Source organism: Acomys russatus, chromosome 13, assembly GCF_903995435.1.
Source record: "Acomys russatus chromosome 13, mAcoRus1.1, whole genome shotgun sequence".
Taxonomy (NCBI): domain Eukaryota; kingdom Metazoa; phylum Chordata; class Mammalia; order Rodentia; family Muridae; genus Acomys; species Acomys russatus.
Window position 1 is genome coordinate 18,708,888 of NC_067149.1, and position 27,191 is coordinate 18,736,078.

Sequence of the window (27,191 nt, forward strand, 5' to 3'; positions counted from 1 at the left end):
TAAGCCAGACAGAAGTGGAGAGTCACTGTGCAGGTAAGGTCTCCAGCAAAGCACAATGACTCTCCACAGGCTGCTCCTCCCCAGCAGGCCTGATTGGAACTGACCAGTACACAGGGCAAAAAGTAAAAAAATAAAATAAAATAAATAAGGCTTCTGGTTCTTACCGGATTGTTCTGGAAAGGAAATTGAGATGGGTACAGGTCAGGAAGCTCTTGAAAGCAAAGGCACTCAAAGTCATCTGCAGAGAAGCACAATGATCCCAACCCTTGACTAGTGTGTGTAAGTGTGGGTGCACACATGCTGTGGCAGGACATGGAGGTCAGAGGACAACTTTTGTGATCTGTTCTCTCTTTATTTTGAGGCAGGGTCTCTAAGGTTGTTTCTGTTGTGCTGTGCACTCCAGGCTAACTAGCCCACCAGCTTCTAGGTAATTCTCCAGGCTCCACCTCCCATCTCACTGTAAGAATGCTGGGATCGCAGGTGTACTGTACTGTAGCTAGCATTTTGTTTTGTTTTGAGACAGTTTCTCTGAGTAGCCCTGGCTGTCCTGGACTCACTTTGTAGACCTGGATGGCCTTGAATACACAGAGAGAGATCCACTTACTTCTGCCTCCCCATGTTGGGGGATTAAAGGTGTTTGCCACCATGCGCAATTTGTAGCTAGCTTTTTTTTTTTTTTTTTAAGGCCACCATACCACACTGGTGTAGTCAGCGTTCTTTTTTTTTTTAAAGATTTATTTATATATATTTATGTAGATGAGTGTCCTATCTGCATGTACACCTCAGAAGAGAGCTTCAGATCATATTAAAGATAGTTATGAACCACCATGTGGTTGCTGGGAATTGAACTCAGGACCTCTGGAAGAGCAGACAGTGCTCTTAACCACTGAGCCATCTCTCCAGCCCCATAGCTAGCTTTTTTTTTTTTTTTTATCATTTGAAACAAGAATGTTCTTTATTTATATAAAGCATTAAAATCTTCTCAACAGTCTCCAGTCACTTTCAACAAACTTTTCACTGTGTTCACTTGACTAGTTAACAGTGTCCAATTATATATACTATATTACCTGTCAACTTCAAGTGTTCAACTAAGACAAAGAAAGTGCTTGGAGCACTAACCTGGGAAAAGGAAAGGCCAACAGACACTTTCAGAGTTACAGCAGTGGTGCTAGATTCCTGAGCACCGTGACGCTCACATTAAGGTTCAGAGGTGTTTCACAATTCCCTTTATAAGACAGGAGATTAGGACTAAGGAATCTGAGGAACTTGCACTTTGAGATATTACATAGGTTATCCAAGTTCCTAGACTGGAAGATGAAATAAGTAACAGGAGGAGGAGGTGGCGTTGGGAAGAAGAGGCTGGAGAGATGGAGAGCGGAAAGGCTGAACCTGGAGGAAGAAAAGTCTCTGGCACTTGTGAGTTCAGGGGGCGAAAAGCAGCAGCCACAAGTCTGGAAGAATGCCTGGAGAGACTCTGGAATTACACACCTTCCAGGAGGAGGCAGTGAGCCCTACAGCGGCACGCACTGGGGGACCTCTAAGATTTCGCCACCTGTTTTTAAGAATTGACAACCCCTCCCCCTCTCGCCTCTTTTTTTTTTTTTTTTTTTTTTTTTTTTTGACAGATTCCAATTCATATTGAGAAACTGAGTGTATGTCCCAGGAGTGTGGCCACCCCAGCAGACTGAACATCTGCAGTCAATAAAGGACTACAAGCTAATTAAGTCTAGAAACCAAGAAGCCAAGCCAGTAATGCTACCCCATCAAGTGAAGAGATTTCTGTATTCTCCCACAGCTTTTTGGTCATTTCTTAAAAAGCAACCATTCTGACCATTAATGCCTGTTGCCCAATACTGTACAATCAAACAGGTGACCATGATCAAAGCCCCATTTTTTCCCCCTGAGTCTTTAGTGCCTCTGTGACTTAGAACACAGCAGGCAACATGGAAGTTAGTACTTTTTTATTTTATTTTTCCTTAGGAGGGGCAGGGAAAAAGCTAGCTAGCCAGCCATGGACTTCAGTAAACCAGCAATATCAAAAACTACGTTGTCATTCAGAATCCCTTACACTAAAAAGTCAGACCCTCAGACTGCTGAGGCAAAACAGGTTTCTAGAACTCAGGTGCTGGGTCTGGGAATGGAGCAGGCTTTGGGTCTCAGGCACCTGTGCAGAGGCTGGCTCTGCCCAACAGGGAGAGGCTTCCCGTAAACACACCGCAGGGTGGTCCCTTCCGCCGTGCCACAGTCTGCCCACTCTCTCCCCTTCAGTTGTCTACTTCCTCCTCTTCGTTCTGTTCTTCTTCATTTAGCCTTTCTTCATTGTCATCGTCTTCCTCCCTGCTCTTGTCCTGCTCTTCTGAATCTGGTTTTTTGTCCTTGTCCTTCTTCTTCTGCTCGGAAGCTTCCTTCTTGCCTTTCTGCTCCCGCCTGTACGCTTCTAGCACTTCTTTCAATGGTGTAACGAAACCCCTGGAACTCCATCTCCTCCATGGCCGACAGCACATCGCTGGCATTGAGAGTTTTGCTGCGCTTCCCTTTCATTGCGGAAGTTATTCGCACAGGATGTGGCATACAGAACGAAGACGCTGGCGGCGCGGGAGATGGCGCTCCATCCAGGAGCGCCTCCTTGATGATCCTGGTAATGACCCGTTGGGCAGATTTACGTCCTCGGGCCTCTCCGCCATTGCCTTCTCTGGGGCCCGAGCCTCCTCTGCCCTCAGGCCTCTTCTTCCCATAGCTAGCTTTTTTATGTAGGCTTTAGGAACTGAACTCAAGTCATGTCAGGCTTGCACAGGAAGCACTTACCTACAGAGCCATCTCATCAGCTCTTACTTTAACTTGAAAAAGTTTCAGAAATGTGACATTGAACTCATGCTCCCAGCCCCCTGCCCTCATTTTAAACCTGCCTTTCATAGACTGGCAACGCAGCATTGGGTTCTGGCTTGGCTAAAGGCTTCCCCACTCCTGTTCTTAGCACCCCACCCTTCTCAGGAGCTGCAGAGTCTGCCCTTTTTTTTTTTTTTTTTTTTTCCCCTTCCTTTTTTCTTATATATCTTGAGAGGACCAGACATTGCTAAAAGGCCTGTGGCTAGAGTCACTTATAGCCTCCACAAGGCACCCGCCAATCCCAGTTAGAGCCACAGATGAGATTTCCCTAGAAGCCTTTAAAAGAGCCTGCCAGCTCCTCCTCAGGGTCGCCGCCATTTTGTATGGATGGCTGACCCCTGTATGCAGGCTGTTTCTGCAGAATAAATGCTCTTTGTTTCTACATACTATTTGAGTCTGGGGTCTTCCTTCTGCAATTTTTGGACCCTTACAATCTAGCTTTCCCTTCTCAGTTGAGTTCTTCCCTGTGGCTTTTAACCTCTTCCACCCCTTCCTTGCACCCATCCCCCCTTCTCCTCACACGTCTTCTCTTTACCTTCCTCTCCCAGGTCAGACACTTGTGCTCAGCCCCTGCACTGGCTCTGCCCATCATTGGAACACACAGTCGCCTCTCTGAGGTTCCGGAGGAACCTACAGCTAACACAGTCCTAGCCCTCACTCTTGCCCCATGCTGCATGCTGCAGACCTCTGACCGTGCTGCCCAGTCTCCTTCGCCTAGCAGCTGGCTTCCAGCTAATTCAGCCCCTGGGAATCCTGGGTGCAAGGAAGAGTGAGCTGAACAGATGAACCTGCCTCCCAAGGACATCAAGGGCCAGGTAAATGCTGTACCACAGAGCCACATGCCAGGTATATGTCCAGGTGTGCCTGCACCATGTACCTTGCCTGCCCCTTCATCCTTGAGCTTCTAGCCTTGTGGGTGGCATTGGCTCTGTCCTGACACTACAGCCTCATGTGAGCTGCCTCCATTGTGTTGCTGGGGTTGGGTTCCCTCCTGACCTTGAGGGCATCCTCCTGTGTTATATCCATTCCTAGCCCTCCCTGGGCATGTGCTAGGGCACTGACTGACCTGCAAGGCCTGTGCTGAGTTCCAACAGAAAGTCCTGGCTAATCAGAGGAGAGAGGGAGGGAGGTGTGGTAGGCTAGCTGCCACCACTGGAGTGAAGTAATTGACTGGTTAGGAGAAAGGGTTATTCCAGCTCACTCCTTTGGAAGTTTCAGCCTGTGACCACTTGGCCCTTGGGCTTTTGGTGAGGATAGCACAGCATGGCAGGAGCATAGGAGAGCAAAGAGCTTGCATCGTGGGACAGGGAACAAAGATGGGTACCAAGGTCCCACAGTCCTCTTTGAGCCAGTGTTTCTAGACTTACCGTAAGATTCCACCTCACAGAGGTTCCCGCACCTGCCAATGATGTCATTCTGAGTGCCAACCCTTGGGCACATGCTATGGCAGAACAAGAGGGAGCTGGGGTGTCCCCTGGCTCCCCTATGGCTGCTGTGTCACTTGGCTATGACCACCCCACGCGCTGTCCTCCAGGTGCTCTAATGCTCCAAGCTCTGCCCCTGGGGGCCTTGAGGTCTAGGGACCACAGTTCTGCTTCTGGCTGTGGAAGGGTGCCATCCTGGGCTCTGGTGCTGGTGCTGTGTCTTGTCTCTACTTGCTAGCTTCTGCTCCAGGGGCAGGAATGCAAGGTCAAATGAATCCTTTCTGCTTGGTTTGTTTGTTTGTTTAATGCTTGTTTGTTTGTTTGTTTGTTTAATGAAGTTAAAGTGATGGTCAGTGGGAATTACCTTTTCAATTTGTTTAGTTTTATGGACTGGCATCTCAAGTAGCTCAGGCTACCCTTGAACTCTAAGAAACCAAGGACGACCTTGAAATCTTAATCCTGACTCCAGCATTTCCAAACCTCCAGTTCTGCCACACTTGGTGACATCACAATTACGGAGTAGTCCGTGCTACCCTTTGTCATTCCCTCACTCACCCTCTGTCATCCTGCCTGCACTACCCACGCCCCCAAGCCTCCCCCCTCCCCAACCCCTTCCCCAACCCCCCTCCCCCTAATACCTTCACACCCCCACCCCACCTGCCATCCTGCTCTACCCATCAGCAGAGCTTTTAAGTTTTCCACATTAAACACCAAGCCCAGAGCCTCTCTAGTCCCAGCTTTCCTCACACTCCCTTCTGGTGACTCTGATTGCTCAGGGGTGCTCACCTATGTGGAGTAGGCAGATCCTTTTGTTTCTGGTTTATTCCATGGTATTTCAGTTAACATGACTTAACCTCATTCAGTAGGACTCCTCCATGTCATCACTGGTCTGATTTCCCTCCTTTTACAATCTCATCTGTATCCCTTCAAATTTTGTTTTAAAAAAAAGACGATTGGGAATCTAATGCGAGTTCCCAAGGTGCTTTGTGAATTGTCTTACAAAATCATAAGGTCTGGTTACCACTGGGACACAGTGTCCAGTGACACTGCTGCTGGTGACCCTTGACATTTCTGGCTCCTCCACTGCTGCCTGGTAAGCTGAGCTCCATCCCTCCCAGCTGACCCCACCCCTCCCTGCACACTCTCTGTTCCCCTGCCTGGGATGGCCTCATTTCTGCCTGATTCAATGTATTGCAGCCTCCCCAAACCTGTAAGGCAGGACTCTTTCTTAGCACTCCTCTCTCTTTGACCATGCTGTGTGTCCCCCTGGGTTGGGGAAGCAGCACCCGCCTCTCTCCATGTCAGAGTTTTGACCTGAGGCAGCCTGCAGGCTCTGCCCAAGGCTGCAGGGGTATGGTGTAAGAAGGGCCTTGAACTTTCTGAACACACCTCTTCTCTTCAGAAGGAGTGATGATGTGTTTTTGGGTCACATGGGTTCTGGTTCAAAGTGGAGCTACAGTGGGGCCTGACACGGACACCTTTTTTTACTTTCTATGTCAACCGTGCATGTTGGGCCCTCCCAGGAGGAAATATAGTGGGCCACTGTGACCTCTGGAAAAAAAAAGTCCCAAGAAGTGGGGATCAGCTACGTCTCACAGTGTGGGATGTGGTCGACTGAATAGGAGATTCCAATAGAGGAGAACCTTGATCCCCACCCCACCCCACCCCCCCCCACCCCACCCCCGAAAAGAATGTTTGTAGCTGTGTTTGGTGCTGCACACACCTGCCATCCCACTCTCAGGAAGCTGAGCTGAGGGATCAGTCTCAAGGTCCAGGCTAGCCTGGGCATAGATAGTGAGACCCTGTCTCCATAAAACAAAACAAAGTATGGGTCACTTACCCTGCTCACCTTGACTTCCCAAGGCCACAGTCCAGGCCAGGTTAATGTTTCCTTGTTTTTGGTGAATTCCAGAACCGGCTGAATCATGCTTATACAACAGAAAGAAGTGCTGCTCTGCCCATCTGCTCACCTGCGCCCCGGCCTCTGAGCCAGACAGTCCCTCCTAACCGCCGTAGATTTAAACAGCAGACCTCCCCCACTCCCTATCCCCTCCACTCCTATCCCTCTGTTCCCTCCATCCCCTTACCCACAGCCTAGAGACTGGCCAGTGTGCGCCATTCTTCCCGGGGACCTTCCCCAGGGCCCTCCTGCAGGGAGCTCCAGCTGTTGTCCTGGCACTGCCTGTTCACCCACACCCTCCACAATGCCTCTTCGGCATCCTTAGTAGAGATGGTGGGTTTAAGACAAAACCTGCATCCCTGCTCCCATAGAAAGAGGAAAAAGAAACATGGAAACTATGACATTGGAGTGTGCTAGGCCGCACGTGCCACCCTCGTGTGCAGCTGCTGGGCACTGCTGGCATGGTGGAGTCGGGTGGTGGTTCTGTGAGTACCACATAGGACTGGGACTCAGGCTGGTTCTGTAACTCTCTGCCTTCAAATCTGTTTCTCTGTCTGCCTGTGAAGGCGTGGCAAAATGGCATGGGTGCCATTTTTCATTCCTTAGAAACATACTTACTGGAAGAAATGAGACCCACAAGCCCTAAAGAAGGAGTTCCAGCCAGGTGTGGTGGCGCCTTTAAACCCAGCACTCGGGAGGCAGAGGCAGGTGGATTGCTATGAGTTTTGAGGCCAACCTGCTCTACAAAGCAAGTCTAGGACAGCCAAAGCTACACAGAAAAACCCTGTCTCGAAAAACAAAACAAACAAATAACAAAAAAAAAAAAAAAAAAAGAGTTTCAAAGCTTTTTAAACTGCCAGGACCTGTGTCCCAGACCCTGTCATTTACATTTCCCCCTCATGCAGAACCAACTCATGGGTCTGGGCACTATGAAGGGGACCATAATCCCAAGCTTGGGAGGCAGAAGCAGGAAGATGCTTAGTTCAAGGCCAGCCTGGGAAACCTTAACTCAGAAAACAAACATTCCCCACCCCCCCCCACCCCCCTCACCCTCACCCCCACCACTTCCCCTAAACCCCATCAACTGGCAGGAAGTGTTGCAGTTGCAAACCAGATGACAGCAAGGAGCTCAAAAGGCAGGAACAAGAGCTGAGCCCACCCCATAGCCAAAGCCTGCATCTACTCAGGGCTCAGATGCTGCGTGGCATCTTGGTGCAGTCTCTGGGAGCTGGTGTGCTAGCGGTGGGGCCAGGCTCCTGGGGGCAGGTATCCTAGCTTGGGGACAGGCCTGGGACAAGCACTTTGCTGTTCTAAGCAAAAGGTGAAAGAGACTGAGCCTGCTCTCTTGCTTTTTGAGCTCCTCCCTCAGTCAGCCTCTAGGAAAGGTTGTCTGCATCTGTGACACTTCCTGCCAGGTGAACTTGGGGAGTCGGTGGCATCTTCATCCAGTGCCCTTGCTAACCCTGCGCATCCTCATCAGCCCCGTCTCTCCAGTGTGAGTCTTCTAAACACTCTGTGTCTTTTATGAACTTCATGTGGCAGCCGATCTCAACTGCCGACTTTATGGGATTTCAGGTCTCTGTGGAAACAAACCTCTGGGCACAACTGTGAAGGACGTTCTAGATTGAAGTTTACTGAAGACCTACCTTAACTGTGGGTCCCCCTCCCTCCCTTCCTTCCTTCTTCCCTCCCTCCTCTCTCACTCACTCCTTCACTCCCTCCCTCTCTCCCTTCCTCCTTCCCTCCCTCCCTTCTTCCCTCTCTTTCTTCCATTGCTTTTGTTGGTCATTTTTTAAATGAGAAAAGTAACATAGAGGTCTCCCTATTACTACAGGGAATTCTGCTTATGTGCCCCCCTTCTCCTCACGGCTTCTAATAGAATGGATCTTCTCAGATCTCCTGATGCCTCTTTGGGACAGTCAGCCTCCAGACTGCTCTTTGGGGGCTCCCATCACCTGCCTTTCTGCAGATTCCATTCCAGCATCAGAGTGCAGAGCATGCTAAGACCCTGACATTTAATCATGTAACCTGCAAATTTCACCCCTCCTACATGCAAGCACACCACTCAGTGTTGGAGATCATCTCATGCTCCCATGGTTGGCATAAGATTGATAAAACTGCAAGTGGAGGGTCATAAAGGAAACTCAGAGGCCCCACCCCAGGGGCTGCAGCTAGGGACCGCTCCCCTGAAGATGTGCCTGTAAGTAGGAGCATCCTAACTCATGGAGATAGTAAACAGCACACAAAAGTCCATGTTTCCTGAAGGTCAGTGGATAATAAGGGACAGTAGAGGCCTGGAGATCAAGGCCAGAAGATTCAGCTAGGAACCACCATAATTCTGCCTGGGCTGGTACAAGGGCAAAGTATATACCTTAAATCATTCAACAAACATTTGTTGAGCAGCTTCTATGTGCTTTGGGAAGGAAACAGTAAAGACAACTGTTGCATTTCCCTCCCTCAGAGAGCTTACATGGTAGGAGAGAGAGGGCAGGGGGTGCCAGAGTCATGGTTAGTTCTCTGTGGGCCGTAACTGGGAGTAGCAGGACGTGAAGGAGCCCAGAAGGTTCTTAGGTTGTGTGGAGGGATACAACGTGATTGGGCTGAGCACCCAGAGCCTGACATTGGCAGGCTGGTAGACAGAGGTGCCTGATATTACAATCCGAGGGGCAGCTCAAGGCAGAGCCAGTTGTGTTTAGTGCTAGGCTGGTGTACTGAAGGGGCAGGGGCTGAGCTTGGGTAGGAAGGGGTCTCAGAAGTGGGGCGGGGGGCATCCAACGAAAGAACCCGCAGGGCAGAGCTCTGGTCTGCAATTTGATGGACATGTTACTGCGCACTGTGTCTTCTCCTCCTGACTTACTTCAACTGGGAGGACAATGGCCCAGCCCAGGGAGGGGTCTGTGGCACCTAGACAAGGTGGAAGAGCCAACAGAGAGGGGAACTTCTAAGAAGAAGACCAGACACTGTGAAGAGCGGGAAGGGCATGAGTGAGCTTCAGAACCCCAGGCCCACCAGGACACAACTCCAGATCCACAGCCGATGGGTGGTGACCTTGCTTGTCTCAGCCCACAGCGCAAGAGTGCCGCTTGCTTATCATTCCAGGGTGAGGGAAATGACCCAGTAACTGTAAAGCCTTTTTTTTTTAACATCCTGGGAATGCATTATGGATGGCCTGTGTCACCATGAGTGCAGGGACCAGGCCACATAGCCAGGGCTAGCCCTTTGACTCCTCTCGGAGCTGGGCTTTCCATGGGTCTCTCCTCCCGCACCAGATGCAGTGGGTTGGCCTCCTCGCTAATTCCAGTCTCAGAGGCTCTCTGGTTTGGTCTGGTGAGTCAGCGGCTGGCTCTGGACAGCGGGTGACCAACTGGGCTCCGGTATGCCGGTCGTGGAACCTTAGTCGGAATAGTGTACCCAGCCTTTTGAGGCGGGGCCCGTGGCTGCATGGTGCTCGATAGGGAAACCAAGGCACCTGCAAACTGGCAGACGGCTTGCTTGCGCTGGGTTCTGCTAGCCTACTTCCGAAAGCCCTCACCCCATTCTTGGGCCGGACTGAGGGCCTCCTATGATTGGAGAGGTCCAGGCTGGGCGGGCCCCTGGTGTCCGCCCCTCCTCTCTGCGAGGAGGAGGAGCGCTGACCCCAACCAGCTACCCACAAGACCAGAGCTTGTGCACGGGTTTGGGAGCTGCTTCCTGGAGTACAGACCGACATTCGGACCTTCGCAGCCAGCAGGTACTTCAGGCTTGCAACCCCAGGGCTCTGGGACGCTGATCCTCTTCTCCCTACTCCCCTTCTTTGACCTTGGATAAGTTTCTTTTTGCTTTTGTTACTGTTTTGAGTGTGGCACCCAGAACCTCTCTGCTGCAGGCAGAGGCTGAGCCTGGGAACCATAGCTCCTGCCCTCCTCCTCCACTTTTTTTTTCCTCCCCTTTTGAGGGAAGATTTCCTTGAGTAGCCCTGGCTGTCCTGTAGACCAGGCTGGCCTTGAACTCAAAGATCCGTCTGCCAGGTCTCCAGAGTGCCGGAATTAAAGGTGTTCATCACCACGTCAGGCTCAGGCCCTGGGAAATTTCTTCTTCTTCTTCTTCTTCTTCTTCTTCTTCTTCTTCTTCTTCTTCTTCTTCTTCTTCTTCTTCTTCTTCTTCCTTCTTCTTCCTTCTTCTTCCTTCTCCTCCTCCTCCTCCTCTTCTTTTCTTCTTCCTTTTTGTTTTTTGGTTTTTCGAGACAGGGTTTCTCTGTGTGGCCTTGACTATCCTGGACTCGCTTTGCAGACCAGGCTGGCCTCGAACTCACAGCAATCCGCCTGCCTCTGCCTCCTGAGTGCTGGGATTAAAGGCGTGCACCACTGCTGCCCCACCTTCCCTGGGAAATTTCTTAAGCACAGCTGAATCTCAGCTTCCGGTCTGTAAAATGCGGAGGTTTGGTAGCTAACAGTGGCCTTCTCCTGAAGTTCCTGGAGAATTCTGGTCCTAGGAAGCTGCTGGTAAGTGTTGGCACTATCCTTTATCAAGACAAGTTCTTCTGCCCAGGAGACAACAGAGTCATATTTTACAGAGGCACTTAAGACCTAGGGAAGGTGACAGGTCACTTCAGCCTGACTGAAGTCTGCAGGCTCGCTCTACTTTAACCTGTAGCCACACCCAGGATCATGGAAGTGCCTGATCGATCTTGGCTCCCTGAGAGACATATCCATCCCTAACCTGGAGTCAGGGCAAAGGATCAGCCTTGGAGAGTTCTGGAAAGGGGGTCCCTTATATTCTAGCAGAATGCCTGCCCATGGGGTGAACCATGACCTCCACCAGGTCGGCTCGCAGCCTGGGACTGCAGCAGGCTTTGGAGCAGATGCTGGCCTGACTCAGGGGCTGGAAGAAGGGTACTGCAAAGGCCACAGCAGCCCCTGGGAGTGCCACATCATAAGAAGACAGGGCTGGGAGGTTGTACTCCCTATCCTTGGGGGTCAGTAGGCCCTCTGGCCTCTCTCCTGCTATCTGTGTGGCTAAAGGCAAATTTTCAGCGAGGGTCCCCACTTGTCCCTTCCTCTCCCTGTCTTCTTCTCCCTGAACCGTGATAACAGCCGGTCTGCAGCTATCCTGATTGCCCCTCTGCAGCCAAAAGTGGGGTTTCGTTTGCTTGTTTTCACTCCTTAAATCTTTCTGTGAGTAATAGATGTCCACGGGGGATGGAAGCAGGCATGGTAGCACAGATCTGAAATCTCAGTACTCAAGAGGCTGAGGTGGGAGGATGGAAAAGTCAAGGGCAACTTGGGCTGTGCACTGAAACTCCCTTGAAAGGGAAAACATACATCGCACACATTACTGCTTTGGGAAATTGTACTGAGCTGCTATCTGCTGGAACATTTTGGCTCATATATTCCCAGACAGCAACAGTTTGCTACATCCTAATGGTATGGCCTACAAACGGCAATACACCACAGTGTAAAACCCACCTGTTGTCCTCTGGCCCTCCCATAGTTCATAAGAGAGATACCAAGGCAGAGCTGAGCTATTTTTCCATGCTCCCTGCAGAGAATTTGTGCCTACTTACTGTTGTCCCATAACCTCACCAGCACTGGGTATTCATATTATTTTCTAGTATCTGTCAATTTTACAGGGGGAATATGTAGCGTGTTTGACTCTGTGTTCTTCTCATTGGTTGTGATTTGGACATGTTTTTATCTGTTAGCTGTAAGTTTTTCCTTTTAGTAAATTGCTTTGTTATTTCCACTGTTAGAGCCAGGCCTGTAAAGACCACTGTTTACCGATACTTTCTAACATAGGCCTTTCTCTTCCTCCTCTCCCTCCCTTTCTCCTCCTCCTTCTCCTTCTACTCCATCTTTGAGACAGGATCTCATGTAGCCCAGGCTGGCCCCAAACCTTCTGCGTCACTGAGGATGACCTCGAACTCCCATCCTCCTGCTTCTGCCTTTCCTCCCCCCCAACACACACACACACACACACACACACAGGAGAGCTGTGCTAGCAGCCTTCACGGTGGTTTCTGTGGAGCTGGGCATGAAACGTCATGCACACTAGGTTGACGTTCTACCGGCTGAGCTGCACCCTTACCTTTTTGGAGCAAAATGTAGGCTGGAGAGCCATATTCGTTTCCTTAAATTAATAATCAACTTTCAGAGTTTGTTTTGGGTTTATGGAAAAGCTGAGGCCAGAGCTGGGTCCCCATATGTTCGCTCTGCCCATGCCATGCCCTGTTAAACATTTACCACACTGCACAGGCTGGTACAGATGCAGTGATGGCTTCAAATCCATGCCCTGCAGTGGGGCTCTCTTGTGCTGTTTGTGGTCTCCAGGTTTGGGCAGTGTGTAAAGGCATACGGCCACCCTTGTAGTCTTCTCTACCCCACCATCCCCTCCTCAGCCCTGGCAACTGCCCTGGCAACCACTCATTTTTTTTTTTTTTTTTTCTTCACTGCCTCTGGCTCCCTGGTTTGACTTCTCAGAGTGCTTGTGGCAGTTGCAATCATAGCGGACGGCTCCTCTGCAGGTTAGCATCTTTTTCTCAGCGGTTTCACTTAGGTGTCCTGAGTACCTTTTCACAACTTCCTAGCACATGTCCTCTCAATTCTGGCTTATGTTCCATTATCTGAACCCCATCACCACAGGATTTTTTTCTTCTGACTCACTTGCTAAGGGGTGTCACAGTCGCTTCCTGGTTTGAGCAGGTCTAAGTAATGCTGCTGTCAACGTTTGCATGTGGGCTTTAAGTGGACATTGGTTTTTCTGTCCAATTGAAGAAATCCCAGTGAGGGTGGGCTTTATTTCTGTGATGAAATACCAGGACCAAGAGTAACTTGGTGAGGAAAGGGTTTATTTGGCCTTTGATCTGTCATCACTGTTCATCATCAAAGGAAGGAACCTGGAGGCAGGAGCTAATGCAGAGGCTGTGGAGGGATGCTGCTTACTGGCTTGCTCCACATGGCTTGCTCAGCCTGCTTTCTTACAGGACCCAGGACCACCAGCCCAGGGGCGGCCGCACCCACAATGAGCTGGGCCCTCCCTCCCCTGTCAATCACTAATTAAGAAAATGCCCCCATAGGCTCGCCTGCAGCCTGATCTAATGGAAGCATTTTCTCAATTGAGGTTCCCTGCTCTTCAATACTTTAGCTTGTGGTGAGCTGACACATAAAAGGAGCCGGCGCAGAGTGAGTTCCGGAACCCATAGTTAAAGTGAGCGTTGCATTAGATAGGACAAGAATGCTTTCGGGAACTGGAGAGGGGCTCGCTGGTTAAGAGCGCTTGCTGCTCTTGCAGAGGACCTGAAATCTGTTACTAGCACCCAAGCCAGGCAGCTCCTTCGGTTCTAGCCCCAGGAGACTCTGCTGCCACCTTCTGGCCTCTATGGGCTCCGCAGTTTGATGATTTAAATCTTTATTAACTCCTGTTTGAATTGTTTCCTTTCTGACTGGGTTTTGAGGGTCTGCTGTTCTTTCTCAGATCTCCCAGTTTATGGATTCTCATTTTATTTTCTTGATGGAGTCTTTTTAAAGAAGAAATACTTAACTGAATGAAATAGGGCTTAATTGTCCTTTTCATGAGCCCTCTGGTACTGTGCTTTGAAAGTTATTGATGAATCCTCTTGTTAACTCTGAGAGGCTCTGTGATCCATTTGGACTTAGTTTTTGTGAGGGTTGTGCAACATTTGAGCCAGCGTGGCCTCCTATAACATAGTCACACACTTACCCCTGAGAGTTCACATGGCCACAGGCTAGTGAGACTGGGAGGGCAGCAGGCACAGGTTTGGGTCTGAAAGGCACATGTGTGAGGTTGGCCAAGGCAGACAGGCATCACTGCTCTGTGCTGCGTGAGCACTGTGTGTCTGGTGACGAGCAGGCATTTCAGGGTGCTGGTTACAGCAGCATGCCATGGAAAGCACATGTGTGAACCATATGAAATTCATGAGGCTGCATCACACCTATAGTTTCCAGGCTTCTGAGTGTGTAAAGTATACACTGCTTCTTATTTTTCCCCTAACCCATGCATTTGTGGTAAATGGGCAATTTAAGGAAAGGTACCAGTGAGATCCCAGGTTCTATAGGAATGCACTGGACTTAGTAGCCATTCACTCTGAATTCTGCTTTGTCCCATCCGCTCTTTCCTAAGCCTTTCCCATTGGTACCTTCCTCCCAACCCAGTCCCCCTGCGCTGTGGAGGCTGGTGTTAAGCAAGGCTCCTTTTTTAAAAATGTGTGTTGGTATTTTGCCTTCATGTATGTCTGTGTGAGGGTATCAGATCTTGGAGTTAGAGACAGTTGTGAGCTGCCATGTGGGTGCTGGGAATTGAGCCCAGGTCCTTTGGAAGAGCAGTCAGTGCTCTTAACTGCTGCACCATCTCTCCAGCCCCGTGATGGCTTTCTTATGAACAGTGAGGGAACAGAGGCTTCACGTGGTTTGGCCAAGGTCACTGGGACTGGTCAACTCCAGGGTATGTTCTAAAATGTCACTGAGGACCCGCACTAGGTTTGCAAATAATTCCAAGGACTAATGGCAGGGCCCCTAAAACTACAGCCACTGATCCCCCAGCTGCCACAAGAGTCTTCACACTCACAGAGGTCAGGATTACCCATGTCCCCTGGCTCCTTTCACCGGTGGCAATCTCCCCCAAACAGCCTGCTGTTCATGGAGCCCCAGGCATGACCAAGGCAGGAACTGGAGTGTTTTCCCCTGACTCCAGAGAGCCCTTTGTAACCCTCCAGCTGCTTCCTCAACAGGTACCTTCCAGCCTTCTGTTGCCATGAAGATTGCAGTCATCGGACAGAGCCTGTTCGGCCAGGAGGTTTACTGCCAGCTGAGGAAAGAGGGCCATGAGGTGGTGGGGGTGTTCACCATCCCAGACAAGGATGGGAAGGCAGACCCCCTGGGTGAGTGATCAGCTCAGGGACAGGGAGAAGGGGGGAGGGAAACCCACCTGCTGGGGCAGAGGCACTATAGTGGGTAGGTGGGTAAAGTCTCCGGGAGAGGGGGGGCGATCTCATGACGCAACTGTTGCTAGAGAGTACTTGCATACCTTCCACCTGAATCCACACTGATGCCAAGTGACTGTGGGGTGGGATCCGTGTCCTAACCAAGAGCCGAGGAGAAGCCCAGCTTGTCCCATGTACTTCTCCTAACTTCTCTGACCCAGGCATCTAAGCTCTGAAGGGCTCCTGGGGGGTGGGCACCTGGGGTTGTCAGCCCCCAAAGTGGGCAAGCTTCAGACCTGCTCAGCTCACTCTAGGGTTCCTGGTGTAGCGGAGTGGGCGGGGCTGAAAGGGTTTTCCTTTTAGCATCTTCTGGGTGCTGCTATCTCCTTGGGGAGGAGCCACTTGGGGAAGAATCACAGTCCTAGACCTTTGACTTGGAGCAGGAGCCCGAGCGCCCAGGATGCTGGGGCCTCCATAAGATGAACAGACTTTTATCAGACCTGACAGAGAAGCACTGTAGGGCACGGCTTAAGGATGAAAGACTGAGAGTGGGAAGGCAGCTTTGTGGGACCAGCCAGATCCAGAGCAGAGCAAGCAGCCACAGTGACCCCTGGACTCTGTTCTACCCCTACTGATGTCTGCCAGGCCCCGGCCTGCATGCAACTGACCACACATTGATACACATGACCCCATAGCCTGAGCTCTGCAAATAGACACTAGGAATGACCAGACGATTTCTGCTCCCGGAGCCAGCCTAGGCCTCATACATCCTTACACACAGCCCAGACCTCAGATGGCTTACAGGACACACTGCCTGGACACACTGAGGATACTTTGGATGTACAGTCCAAATCTACTGGCATTGCAGCTGGTCACATTGCAAAGCAGAGATTTGCCCTGCCTTCCTCTTATTTCCCTTTTTATTTACCCTCGGACCCCAGTTCATGGGATGGTGTCATCCACATTCTGAGGAGTCTCCTCTTTTCAGTTAGCACCTTGGAAACAGCCTCATAGGCACACCAGAAGTGTGCCTCCTACTGATGCCAGCACTAGTGACTTTAACAATGTAGATTAGTCCTCGCATCAGGACACGGTGGCCAGGATGAGGATAGACAGTAGGGGTCAGGCCAGTCAAAGGAAGACATCACAATAGTAGTTCTCTTGGGAGAATTGCTCAGGATGATCATAAGCACTGAAGAACAGAAGGCCAAAGAGAGCCCTGCAGGGTCAGGGTTGTGCCTTCCAGAGGCAGGTACTACCACCCAGATGGGGGTAGGAGGGGATGGGGCTGTGTAGGAAACTGGGCCTGTGAGAAGGCAGGATGGGTTCTGCAGGCTGTGCCTGGGCCTTCAGGCTCCAGGTGTATGAAACAGCGTGTGAACATTAGGGCCACGTGTGCAGGGTGGGAGCGGGGATTCAGCTCTGGGAAGGAACCTGTAGCTGGGGTGAGACATCCAGCTAAGCTGGTGGCCAAAGGCTGGGATGCTCCCAGGAAGGACCAAACCCTTTCCCCGCCCTTCTTGTCCTCCTCCCTCCAGCCTCTTCACCTCCTCCTGGCAAGGGAACAGCTGACAAGGCCGGACACACTAGTGTCTGAGAGAGAGAGAGAGAGAGAGAGAGAGAGAGAGAGAGAGAGAGAGAGAGAGAGATATCTGGGGTGGAGAGGGAGAGAAAGGGAAGAAAGGGAGAGGAAAAGAAGAGAGGTGAGGGAGAGGAGAAAGACATAGTGTTGGACATGGATGGGCCTCTGGAGAGGACAGTGAGGACCTGTAGGATCTGAGAAAGAGAGGCACTTGGCAGGAGGCAGCCTACAGACAGGAAAGTCCCTGCCCATCACTCATCCTTGGCCAGCAGTGCCCCACCCACACCCTAGTAGAACCTTGCTGGCCAGTGGGAACTGGAAAGGACACCAAGAACAGCCCAGGAGCCCCATGGTAAGCACAGCTGATGGTGTGTGGGTGACAGAGAGACAACAGTTCCTTACTTGCTCTTTCCAGGCATAGAGGCTGAGAAGGACGGCGTGCCAGTGTTCAAGTTCCCTCGGTGGCGGGCTCGAGGACAGGCTCTGCCCGAGGTGGTGGCCAAATACCAGGCTCTGGGTGCAGAACTAAATGTGCTGCCTTTCTGCAGCCAGTTCATACCTATGGAGGTCATCAATGCCCCCCAGCACGGCTCCATCATCTACCACCCGTCCCTGCTACCCAGGCACCGAGGGGCTTCAGCCATCAACTGGTAAGATGAGGTCCACCCTCCAATCTGCCCGGCATGGCACCCTCAGCCTGAGACATCTCTCTGGGGCAGTCAAGTGCAGTGCACAGGTACTTTTCCATGAACCACAGTGGGGGAGTGTTAAGACAGCATGCTTGCTGGCTGGTGGTGGCACACACCTTTAATCCCAGCACTCAGGAGGCAGAGGCAAAAGATCTCTAAGTTCAAGGCCAGCCTGGTCTACAGAATGAGTTCTAGGACAGCCAGGGCTAGGCAGAGAAATCCTGCCTCCAAACACAAAAACAAAACAACAAGCTTTGCAGCAATGGGATCAGGGGCTCTGCTGGTGTTGCACCTGCAGCAGGGTAGAGGGTGCAGGGGGCTCGTTCTAGGGTATCTCAGAGGCTGCAGAGAGCCGGGATTCTGTATCCTCATTTCACCTGCCCTGGGGGCTATAGCGGAAGCAAAAATGCTTTGGGCGTGTAACTGGCAGGGTTGGAGATGGTAAACACAGTTTCCTCTCTTCCCTTTCCTATGGGATCAGATGTCAGCCCTCCTAGGGCTCCTAGGAAACTCCAGGTGGCTTCCTGGAGAGTGGCAGAGGCCAAGGGGCAGCTCCCAGGGTGTCCTCTGTGATGACACTTTCTACCAGACTGACATTTCCCTCCTTCCTCCAGGACCCTCATTCATGGAGATAAGAAAGGCGGCTTCACTATCTTCTGGGCTGATGATGGTCTGGACACTGGGGACCTGCTGCTCCAGAAGGAATGTGAGGTGCTTCCAGATGATACCGTGAGCACCCTGTACAACCGGTTCCTCTTCCCAGAGGGCATCAAAGGGATGGTAAGGCTGAGGGCTGGCCAGGCCCACCCTCCCATCACCTGCCTGCCCTGACACAGGCTCTCTCTATTCTGGGCTCCGCTGCCCCTCCTTGGTCTCCACTGGCCAGGGACCCGTCCCCAATTTTAGGATTTGTGAAAGAGGCTACTCACTCCTTAGTAAAAAGAGATGCAATGAAGACCGTGAAGGAACCATGGGCGGTGTGGGCAGAGCCCGATTCAAGAGGGTGTTAGCCCAAAAGGGCATGTTTTTTGGTTGGGGTCATTGACTAGACAAGCCTAGAGGCAGAGTGAGCCAGGTATGATTGAACTCAAAAGCCACATCTGTGTCACTGGGTTCTCACACCTCAATTTGGCCCCTTTTCTCTTTAGTGCGTTTTATCCTCAGGTCAGGTGCCCTGCATGAGATGAAAGATCATTGACTCCTAAATCTAAGCTTTCAGTTCCCTCCTCCATGGGTACCAGGAAGGTCTTACAGGCCGTGTGTGTCTGTGCAGGCTGCTGCTGTTCTTGGAGGGTTAGGCTGGTGAGAGGACCAAAGCGGTTAATAGTCAGGCCAGGAAGTTCCCAGACAAAGAACTTTGCCATGTCAAATGAGCAAGATGTCATCCATCACATACCCGCAAGCCCTGGTCCATCTGCCCCCTCACCTCAGTCCCCTTTCATATCAGCTGTCTTTTTGTCTTTAATGTTTTCATTGCATTGAACAGTAGTGAGCAAAGCTACCTTGTGAGATACTTAACCTGAGACAAAAGGACTTCACATTCCATCGCAAATGGCTCAGATGGCCATCGGAGCTGGAGTGTCCATGACAACCACTGCCCATAAGTGCCCACTTAAATTAACTTTGATTAATTTCCATTTAGGAATTTGGTGGTGGGGTATACCTCTGTAGTATAGTGATTATTTTGTATAAGGGAGGCTCTGGGTTTCATCCCCTGCATTACAACACACACACGCACGCACACGCGCGCGCACACACACACACACACACACACACACACACACACACACTTGAAGACCTCAAGAATTGCAGGGTTCCTGGCCATTGTACAGAACTGTGCAAACACAGTCCATGTTTATCACCATAGCATATTCCAACAGCCAACCCTGTATTACAGTTTCTGATGCCCTATTTCTTTTCTTTAATTAATTAATTTTATGTGTGTGAGTGTCGGCCTGCATGTATGTATGTGCACCATGGATGTCAGAAGGAGGCATAAGACCCCCTGAAAGTGGAGTTACAGGAGGTTGTACACTGCCATGTGAGTGCTGAGAATTGATCCCAGGTCTTCTCACAAGAACAACCAGTGCTCTTAACTGCCGAGCCACCTCTCCAGCCCCACTCTATTTCTTGTCAACAACAGCTCTTCTGGGTCCCCTCCCTCAGGGTGGCTTGCAGGCCCTTTGTCACGCCTTGTTTCAGATCCCAGATAAGTTGCTTTATTACAGGTGCCTAAGCCCACCCGAGGGCTCAGGGTCTATACTCCTTTAAGCAGATTCCAGACAGCAACCCACAGGCTCGTGTGTCTGTTATCTCTGACGGGGCTTGGCAGTTTCCTCACCTAGAGATCTAGAAAGTCTATATAATCTAAGGCCATGACGTGCTGCTGGCGGTCTGTCTGTCATTCCAGCCCCCAAACCCTGTCACCCACACGTTGTGTCCCTGCTGGAGGGTTTCTCGGGTGCCTGCAGTGGAAGGTGTGAGCTGGGTGTGAGCAGGTGCCCTGATGCTGGGGAAACTGACTGTAGAGTCTCTCTGCAGGTGCAGGCTGTGCGGCTGATTGCGGAAGGCAGAGCACCCCGCCTCCCCCAGCCTGAGGAAGGAGCCACCTATGAGGGCATTCAGAAGAAGGAGACGGCCAAGGTGGGTACCAATCCCAGCTACCCAGCATCGCCTGTGAGTGGCTGAAGTGCAGATGTGGCTCAGGGAAGCAAGGCTCAACTGACCGTTATAGAGCAACAGACAGTGGGGTTGCTGCAGAGGCTCAAAACATGGAAGGAACAAAGTCCCTTCAGGTGTCATGTTCTTCCCATTTCTCTTTAAGTAGAAGGAGCATCACTCCAGGAGTGGAGCATAACTGGGTCTATGCGCATGTATCTCCAGGATGTTGTCCGTGAGGCTCCCTGCAGCAACAGTGGGTAGTGGTTCCATGGCTGCCTCTGCTTGGGGCTGGTTATCTCTGTAAGGAGGTCTGCATGAGCCCTGTGTGCATGAAGACACGGTGCTGGGACTCTACAGGATGGGCCTGGGCACTCTTCCAAGGGACTCTGTGGGGCCTCAGCTACCTTGATGACTGCGGAGTACCCTTTTCTCAAAGCCATTCTACAGGCTGTTCAGGTAGAGAGACCTGGAGTCAGAGCAGCCAACCAGGACAACCCCTCCTCTGCACTCAGACCCATGGCCAGGAGGAAGCCCAGGTCATACCTGCAGGACTAGGAGAGACTAGCTGAGCACTTAACATCTTGGTCCCCACAGATCAACTGGGACCAGCCAGCAGAGGCCATCCACAACTGGATCCGTGGGAATGACAAGGTGCCAGGTGCTTGGACAGAAGCTTGTGGCCAGGTATTGTCCCCACAAGGTTGGCGTTCGGCAGGAGGTGCTGTATGCCTCCAGCCTGCCAGCTGGAAAACCGCCCCGCCAGCTTTAAAATGCTTGATAAATTCTCTAGCCCTGGCTCTACCCCCTCCCAAATGCCCCCTCCTCTGGGACTAGGAGATCCTGTACCATTCAGAGCTAAAATAAGACGTCTGCTGCCCATTGGTGGCCCCAGGCACCTGATGCAATCCTGTAACCTTGCTGGATTTGGTTACCTTGAGCCTCACCTCTATGCTCTCAAAGGCCACAGGCCCGGCTCTGACTTTGGCTCAGGGGAAGCAGTGGACTTATGATAGGGAAATGAAGGTTTTGTGCACCCCTCAAGGTCCACCTGATGTCCATACAGTCCTCGGTCTAGTCCCCTAACCCTCAGCTCACTTCACTTCCTGCATTGACACGTGACCCTTTGCTTTGACCGGTTCTTCTGCAGCAGTGGCCAGCAAGGGTTAGTGGCTCTGTGGCGTACTTAGAGCAGACTTTTCTGGGGGTCTGTGCCCCTAAGGTCTAAGGTTCTGAGTCAGTACAAACGTCTCAAAGATGCAGGAGGCTTAATATCTGGGCCCTCAGATCTCCTGGGTCTCATCTGTGGCCTCAAAGATTGGGTCTAGGTACTCCTCAGCTTTGTGTGTAGATCACAGCCCCTCGAGGTCGCTCTTTCTCCCCCTGAGGGCTTCTCTCAGGCCCACTCAGCCTTGCACACTCTAGGGTCACACCCTTTGTACCCTTGGTTTTCTCAGGCCTGTGGAGCACCAGCTGGGCCGCAGATTGCAGGGCCTCATCTTACCCGTTGTCACTTGGCTTCTCTCCCTCCGTAGAAGCTGACATTTTTCAACTCGACACTCAACACTTCAGGCCTGGTGGCCCAGGGAGAAGCTTTAGCCATCCCAGGAGCCCATCGCCCAGGCATGGTCACCAAAGCAGGACTCATCCTCTTCGGGAATGACAATAGGATGGTAAGGTGACAACACACCGCTATGAGCCGTTGCCTGCGTCATAGGTTCAAGGTCACCCACATTGCTGTTCTAGGACTTGGCCCTTCAGGAAGACCTCAGGCAGCCCTCAACGAAACAGAAAAAACCAAGAGTCAAGGGTGTAGGCCCCCCACCTGAGCACAGGCTGTCAGGTGGGCCTGTGCCTTGTCTGACAGGCTGAACACCCTGTGTGACAGAAATCCTTTCTAGTAGCCCTGGCCTTGGGCTTCATATATGTTATCAAGGCCAGGTCCATGAACCCCTAGGCCTCAGTGTCCCTCTCTCTGAATGGGCATGGCACATGACTTGGTACAGGCAGTGCTAGGCTTGGGTAGATATTATTGGATTTTGCATACCAGAATAGCAGCTGAATTGAATGGAGTGTACTTAGGTACCAACTACTATTTTAAAACAATGAATAGGCATTACATTTCATCCTTCAGACAACCCTAGGAGATAATTATAGATATTGTTTGCATATTTCAGAGGAGCAGGCTGCAATACAAAGACTTAAAAAGTCTTCCCAAGGTCACTCAAACTAGTCAGTCAATGGCAGAGCTGGGCTTCAGACCCTAAATTCTGGAGCCGAGACTACTTTGTGGCCCTGAAACTCAAATCTGGGGATTTTCTCATAGAAGATACTGAGCTAGGGAAAGGCAGAGCCTCCAACACTTGGCTGTGTGAGTGTGCATAGGGTGGAGTGTGGAGAGTTGTGCTGAGCCACACGGCTCTCTCTCAGTGTTCACTGTGTATTATGCCTCCAGAGAGAACAAGGCTGGTTGACAACTGCCATTTAACTGTGGATGGGCGTTTAGATGTGCATAATGGATATGTGCAGATCGATGCTATCTGTCTGTTATAGAGGTCCCTAGAAATAGCATCTGAGAGAAGAATTCTCCCACAAATGATATTCAGGAGCGCCGTAGGAAAAATCCCAAAAAGTTGTGATGCCAGAGGGACAGGCTCAGCAAAGTCATGAGGTCGGGGACTGGGCTTGTCTGACCCAGGCGTTTCTGCAAATGCACTGACTTTGCCTCTGCTCTGCGCCTGTGCACATCAGCCAGCATCTGATGTTCTCATCCTTGGGGGAGGGTGGAGCCCTTGGCCTCTCTAGCCACAGGTGCTTTCCCATCAGGCTCAGCATGAGGGAAGTGTGCAGTATGCTGCCAGTGGCCAGCTCCTTGCAACAGCTGGAGGCTGGTGTTAGCGGTCGGGAGAAGCAGGTTCCCAAGTGCCCTGGCTGCCTCTGCCACTGCAACCACACAAACAGCAAGGCACAGATGCCTTCAGGAAGCGTGTCTCAGGCTTGTCACTGGGTCTAGCTGACCTTCTGCTTGCTGAAAGTTCTAGAACATCTTCAAAGGCAACTGAATTGGCTCTATAGACTCTGCGTCCAGCCCTGGTTGTGGCTCTAGAATATTCTTCTTTTTTTTTTTTTCCCAAGACATGGTTTCTCTTTGTAGCCTTGGCTGTCCTGGACTCACTTTGTAGACCAGGCTGGCCTCAAACTCACAGTGATCCGCCTGCCTCTGCCTCCCGAGTGCTGAGATTAAAGCCGTGCGCCACTACCGCCTGGCTTCAGAATATTCTTATATCTACCTGATATTTGCCAGATTCTGTAATGTATTGTAGGGGTGTTTGAACCCTGTTAATTGTTTAATAAATGCTAAAAGGTTGGGCAGGGAGGACAAGATAAATAATTTTGCATGGGCTGGCATGTCTCCATTGAGAAGGGTGACTCAGCTGGCATTGCACACTCTGCACAAGCTCCACAGGGCTGGAGCCAGGCTCTGCCTGGAATGCTGTCCATGAGGATGCAGGCTAAGGCTCTGCCTGCAATACTGTACACAGGATGCAGGCTAAGGCTCTGCCTGGAATGCTGTCCGCAAGGATGCAGGCTAAGGCTCTGCCTGCAATACTGTACACAGGATGCAGGCTAAGGCTTTGCCTGCAATACTGTACACAAGGATGCAGGCTAGACCTACCAGACTCTCTTTGTATCCTTTCCTCTCTCCACCTACGTTCCAGACAAACATTTGTCCTCTAGAAGTTTCCATGAGCTTCTGGAAGTGATCCCATGATCCACTGTTTACTCAGCTGACTCTCAAAGTAATTCTGTAAGCATTTTGTTTTCTGATAAAAGGCTGTCCTTTTAGTAGAAATAGCACCATTACCCAACAAAAGAAAGCACTTGGCCTATGCCTGGCACAGGGAAGGCCCTGTGTCATACATACACATGCACGGGCATATGCACACATGCACACACACATACGCAAGCACACATACATGTGCACCCACACACACATGCATGTACACACACAGAGCCTAGAAAGCAAGCAATAAGCACAGTGTAGCAGGTGATGGACAATTAGGATAAAGGATGGACACAGGCTGTGTGGCTTCTTCCATGTCCCCAGGACAGTGTGTCTCACTGTGTGCACTCCTGTGGCTCCCTGCTCCCTCTTGGCTGTGAGGGTTGGAGGGAAGGTGTGAACGCCCGCCTTAGCTCCCCATCCTGCCCCGGTCCTACTGAAGTTATCCATTTTGCAGCTACTGGTGAAGAACATCCAGCTGGAGGATGGCAAGATGATGCCAGCCTCACAGTTCTTCAGGGGGTCCGCGAGCAGTGCCCTGGAGCTGACAGAGGCGGAGCTGGCCACTGCAGAGGCTGTGCGGGTAAGAGTCACCTTCCATGCTCTGTCTAGTCGGGCAGGGTGTATACTACATGTGTGTTTTGTGAGTTCACATTCCCTGGAATTGGGACTATGCACTGGTCTTAGAGACAACATTGCCTATTGTTTTAAAAGAAAGTCCCACCGTTTTATGTTACCAATAAAGACTCAGGAGCCAGATGCTGGAGTGAAAACCTGCTAGCTCAGAGAGGTAGAGCAAGCACCCAGCTGACCTTCCTACTCATCTCTCGTCCCAATGGGAAAGGCTCAAAAGGCTCACTAGCTCAGCTGACAACTCTAGAGGAAAAGGCCAAAAAACCCAAGGCCAAACAAAGGCTTGCTAGCTCAAGGCCCAAAAAGCTAGAGGCCAAGGAGCTGAAGAGATCAAGAGCTAAAACTAAAAGCCCTTTCTGCTTCTACACACTGTCTTAAATACCCCTCAACTCAAAGTCCCTCCTACTCTTTAATCCCTGTCAGCTGGTTTCTTTCTCCACCTCTTGACTAGATTAAAGTCCGTGTACAGATAGCTCTTGGATTAAAGGTGAATATTAGGGCTCAATCACAAAGCAAAGACATGTTTTTACAGGTCACAATCTCAAGGATCACAATGGAATCAAATATCTTGCCATGATTGCCTCTGTCCTGTGTTGGCACTTGCTAATGTCCCAGGGCCCTTCTTCCATTGTCCCTGGGCCCCTGGGATTTAAGTCAGATGAATCTGGCTTTTCTAGGGACTCAATCCCAACAGTTAACAAATGAAACTATTGGCTTTGGGATGGGTAAAGGAGGCAGGGCTTAACCCTATCGCCTGTGATGAGTGAGTGGCCTGGAACTGGCCCAGAGAAGGTGCTCCTGTGGTAACACCCAGGCAGTGACAAGCACAAGCTTCCTACCTGGTTCCCCTCCATCCCAGTCCCTACATGGTCTACCAGCAGCTTCCTTCTCTGGTTGTCTAGCCTGACGCTGGGTCAGCAGCCATTTCTCAGGATCTGTTCCCGGCCGCTCCCCCTTTGTCTCCCTGTCCCCAGAGCCATGAGCAGTGCTGAGCCTTGTTGAGCAGATGACACTGAAGGGTTTCAGTTTAGTCATCTATCCAGTCAGGATCTCAAGGACAGCTGCTGCTCTGCCTGGGATGGCTCTAGCCAGGTAGCCCTGCCTGAGAGGCAAGCCTTGTAAGTTGAATCAGCTCTGAGCACACAGTGCTCAGCAGCAGCATGCGCAGTGGAGAGTGTGGGTGTGACCTTGGGGCTGCAGCTCACCTCACTCTAGGCATCCAGAGAGAATCCTACCATATGGGTAGCCTGAAAAAAAGCTCTGAAAGCAACATTCCACATGGGCTTAACAGCACATGAGGAATCCATGTGTGTCCCCAACTTAACAAGTACCACCGTCACACCATGTGAAGAAGACCCCACAAGCTAAGGATTTGGGGATACTTGCTGAGCTCCTCCTGATTGCCAGGCAGTGGGTGGGAGTGGCAGGTGACATCGCTGTACGTGTAGAGCTCCCAGTGATGCAGACGGAAAGACAGCTTCAGAAAACAGTCTGCTCAGAACAGGGGCCATGAGACAAGGCCTCCGAACTGGGGTTAGCATTGGATGAAGTGAAGATGAGAGCCGGGTACAGAGAAAAGGTCTGGATAAACCTTCGGGTACAGGACCATAAATGTAGGGACACCTCAGGTACAGAGACTCCACAGGTGCAGGAACACCACAGGTGCAGGGACTCCACAGGTGCAGGGACTCCACAGGTGCAGGGACTCCACAGGTGCAGGGACACCACAGGTGCAGGGACTCCACAGGTGCAGGGACATCACAGGTGCAGAGACACCACAGGTGCAGGGACTCCACACATGCAGGGACACCACAGGTGCAGGGACACCACAGGTGCAGGGACACCACAGGTGCAGGGACTCCACAGGTGCAGGGATACTACAGGTGCAGGGACACCACAGGTCCAGGGACAGCCTCATTTGAGGAGGTCACTACTGCCATGACCCAGGCACAAAAGAGGGAGCTGAATGGAGGTAAATCACAGATGATGTTACAGCAATGAAGAGCAAGACACTACAAGAGACAGACATGAGGTCCATGTGGTCCAGGGTGGCAGAGAGCCAGCATCTTCTCTAGGAATGCTGGGCACTTTAAATGTCTGAGAGGGAAGAGAGCAGGGAGAAGAGAAGGGAGGAAGCAGCTCTGCATTTGCTGACTTTAACCCCTCCCCTCCAAAACATGAGTCAGAACAAAGAAATTTCCAGAATATTTCTGGAGCTGCAGTGGCTATGGTCCTGCCTTTGAGCCTGCCTGAGGTTACCAGGCCAGCTGAACCAATAGGCTCTGAGCCAAAGATGCCTGCTCACAATGGCTGCTGTGGAGGCCTGTGCGATGGGGTGGAAGTCATCTCAGCGGATGGTGATTGGATAGTGCAGTCTGGCGTCTGTTAGGAATCACCATCCTACCATGACCACTGGTTGGCCTCCTGTAAGTGGGAGTGCTGGCTCCTGGCTGCTGGCCCTGGCCTCTCCTCACTCACCCACTAGGCCAGCAGGGGGTTCTGCTATACATCAGAGGGCCCAGGTCAGAGGTGTGCTAGCCAGCCAGTATCTCAGAGTGGACAAAATTCAGATCCATGAGGCCAGACTGTGTCTGGCCTTCGCCACCATAAGCATCCACGCTACCATGTCTGTGCTGTGCTGGGGACACTAGGACCCTGACAGCCACAACAAGGCCAAGCACGAGCCTTCTGGTACCCAGCCACTTTCCACCACCTGCACTG

At 51.4% G+C, this 27,191-nt stretch overlaps 1 protein-coding gene and 1 pseudogene across 1 annotated transcript in view; one reads left to right on the forward strand and one right to left on the reverse strand.

The window, feature by feature from the left end:
• Window positions 1-1,607: 1,607 nt before the first annotated feature.
• LOC127197170 (DNA polymerase epsilon subunit 3-like) lies at window positions 1,608-2,684 on the reverse strand (annotated as a pseudogene).
• Window positions 2,685-10,670: 7,986 nt separating this feature from the next.
• Aldh1l1 (aldehyde dehydrogenase 1 family member L1) overlaps window positions 10,671-27,191 on the forward strand; it is a 52,059-nt gene continuing 35,538 nt past the window's right edge. Inside the window, exons 1-8 of the mRNA XM_051154904.1 lie at window positions 10,671-10,691; window positions 14,933-15,082; window positions 17,122-17,356; window positions 18,010-18,175; window positions 19,937-20,038; window positions 20,651-20,740; window positions 21,589-21,726; window positions 24,295-24,420. Coding sequence (XP_051010861.1) covers window positions 14,956-15,082; window positions 17,122-17,356; window positions 18,010-18,175; window positions 19,937-20,038; window positions 20,651-20,740; window positions 21,589-21,726; window positions 24,295-24,420 — 984 coding nt within the window. The 5' untranslated portion in view covers window positions 10,671-10,691; window positions 14,933-14,955. The remainder of the gene's footprint in view (window positions 10,692-14,932; window positions 15,083-17,121; window positions 17,357-18,009; window positions 18,176-19,936; window positions 20,039-20,650; window positions 20,741-21,588; window positions 21,727-24,294; window positions 24,421-27,191) is intronic.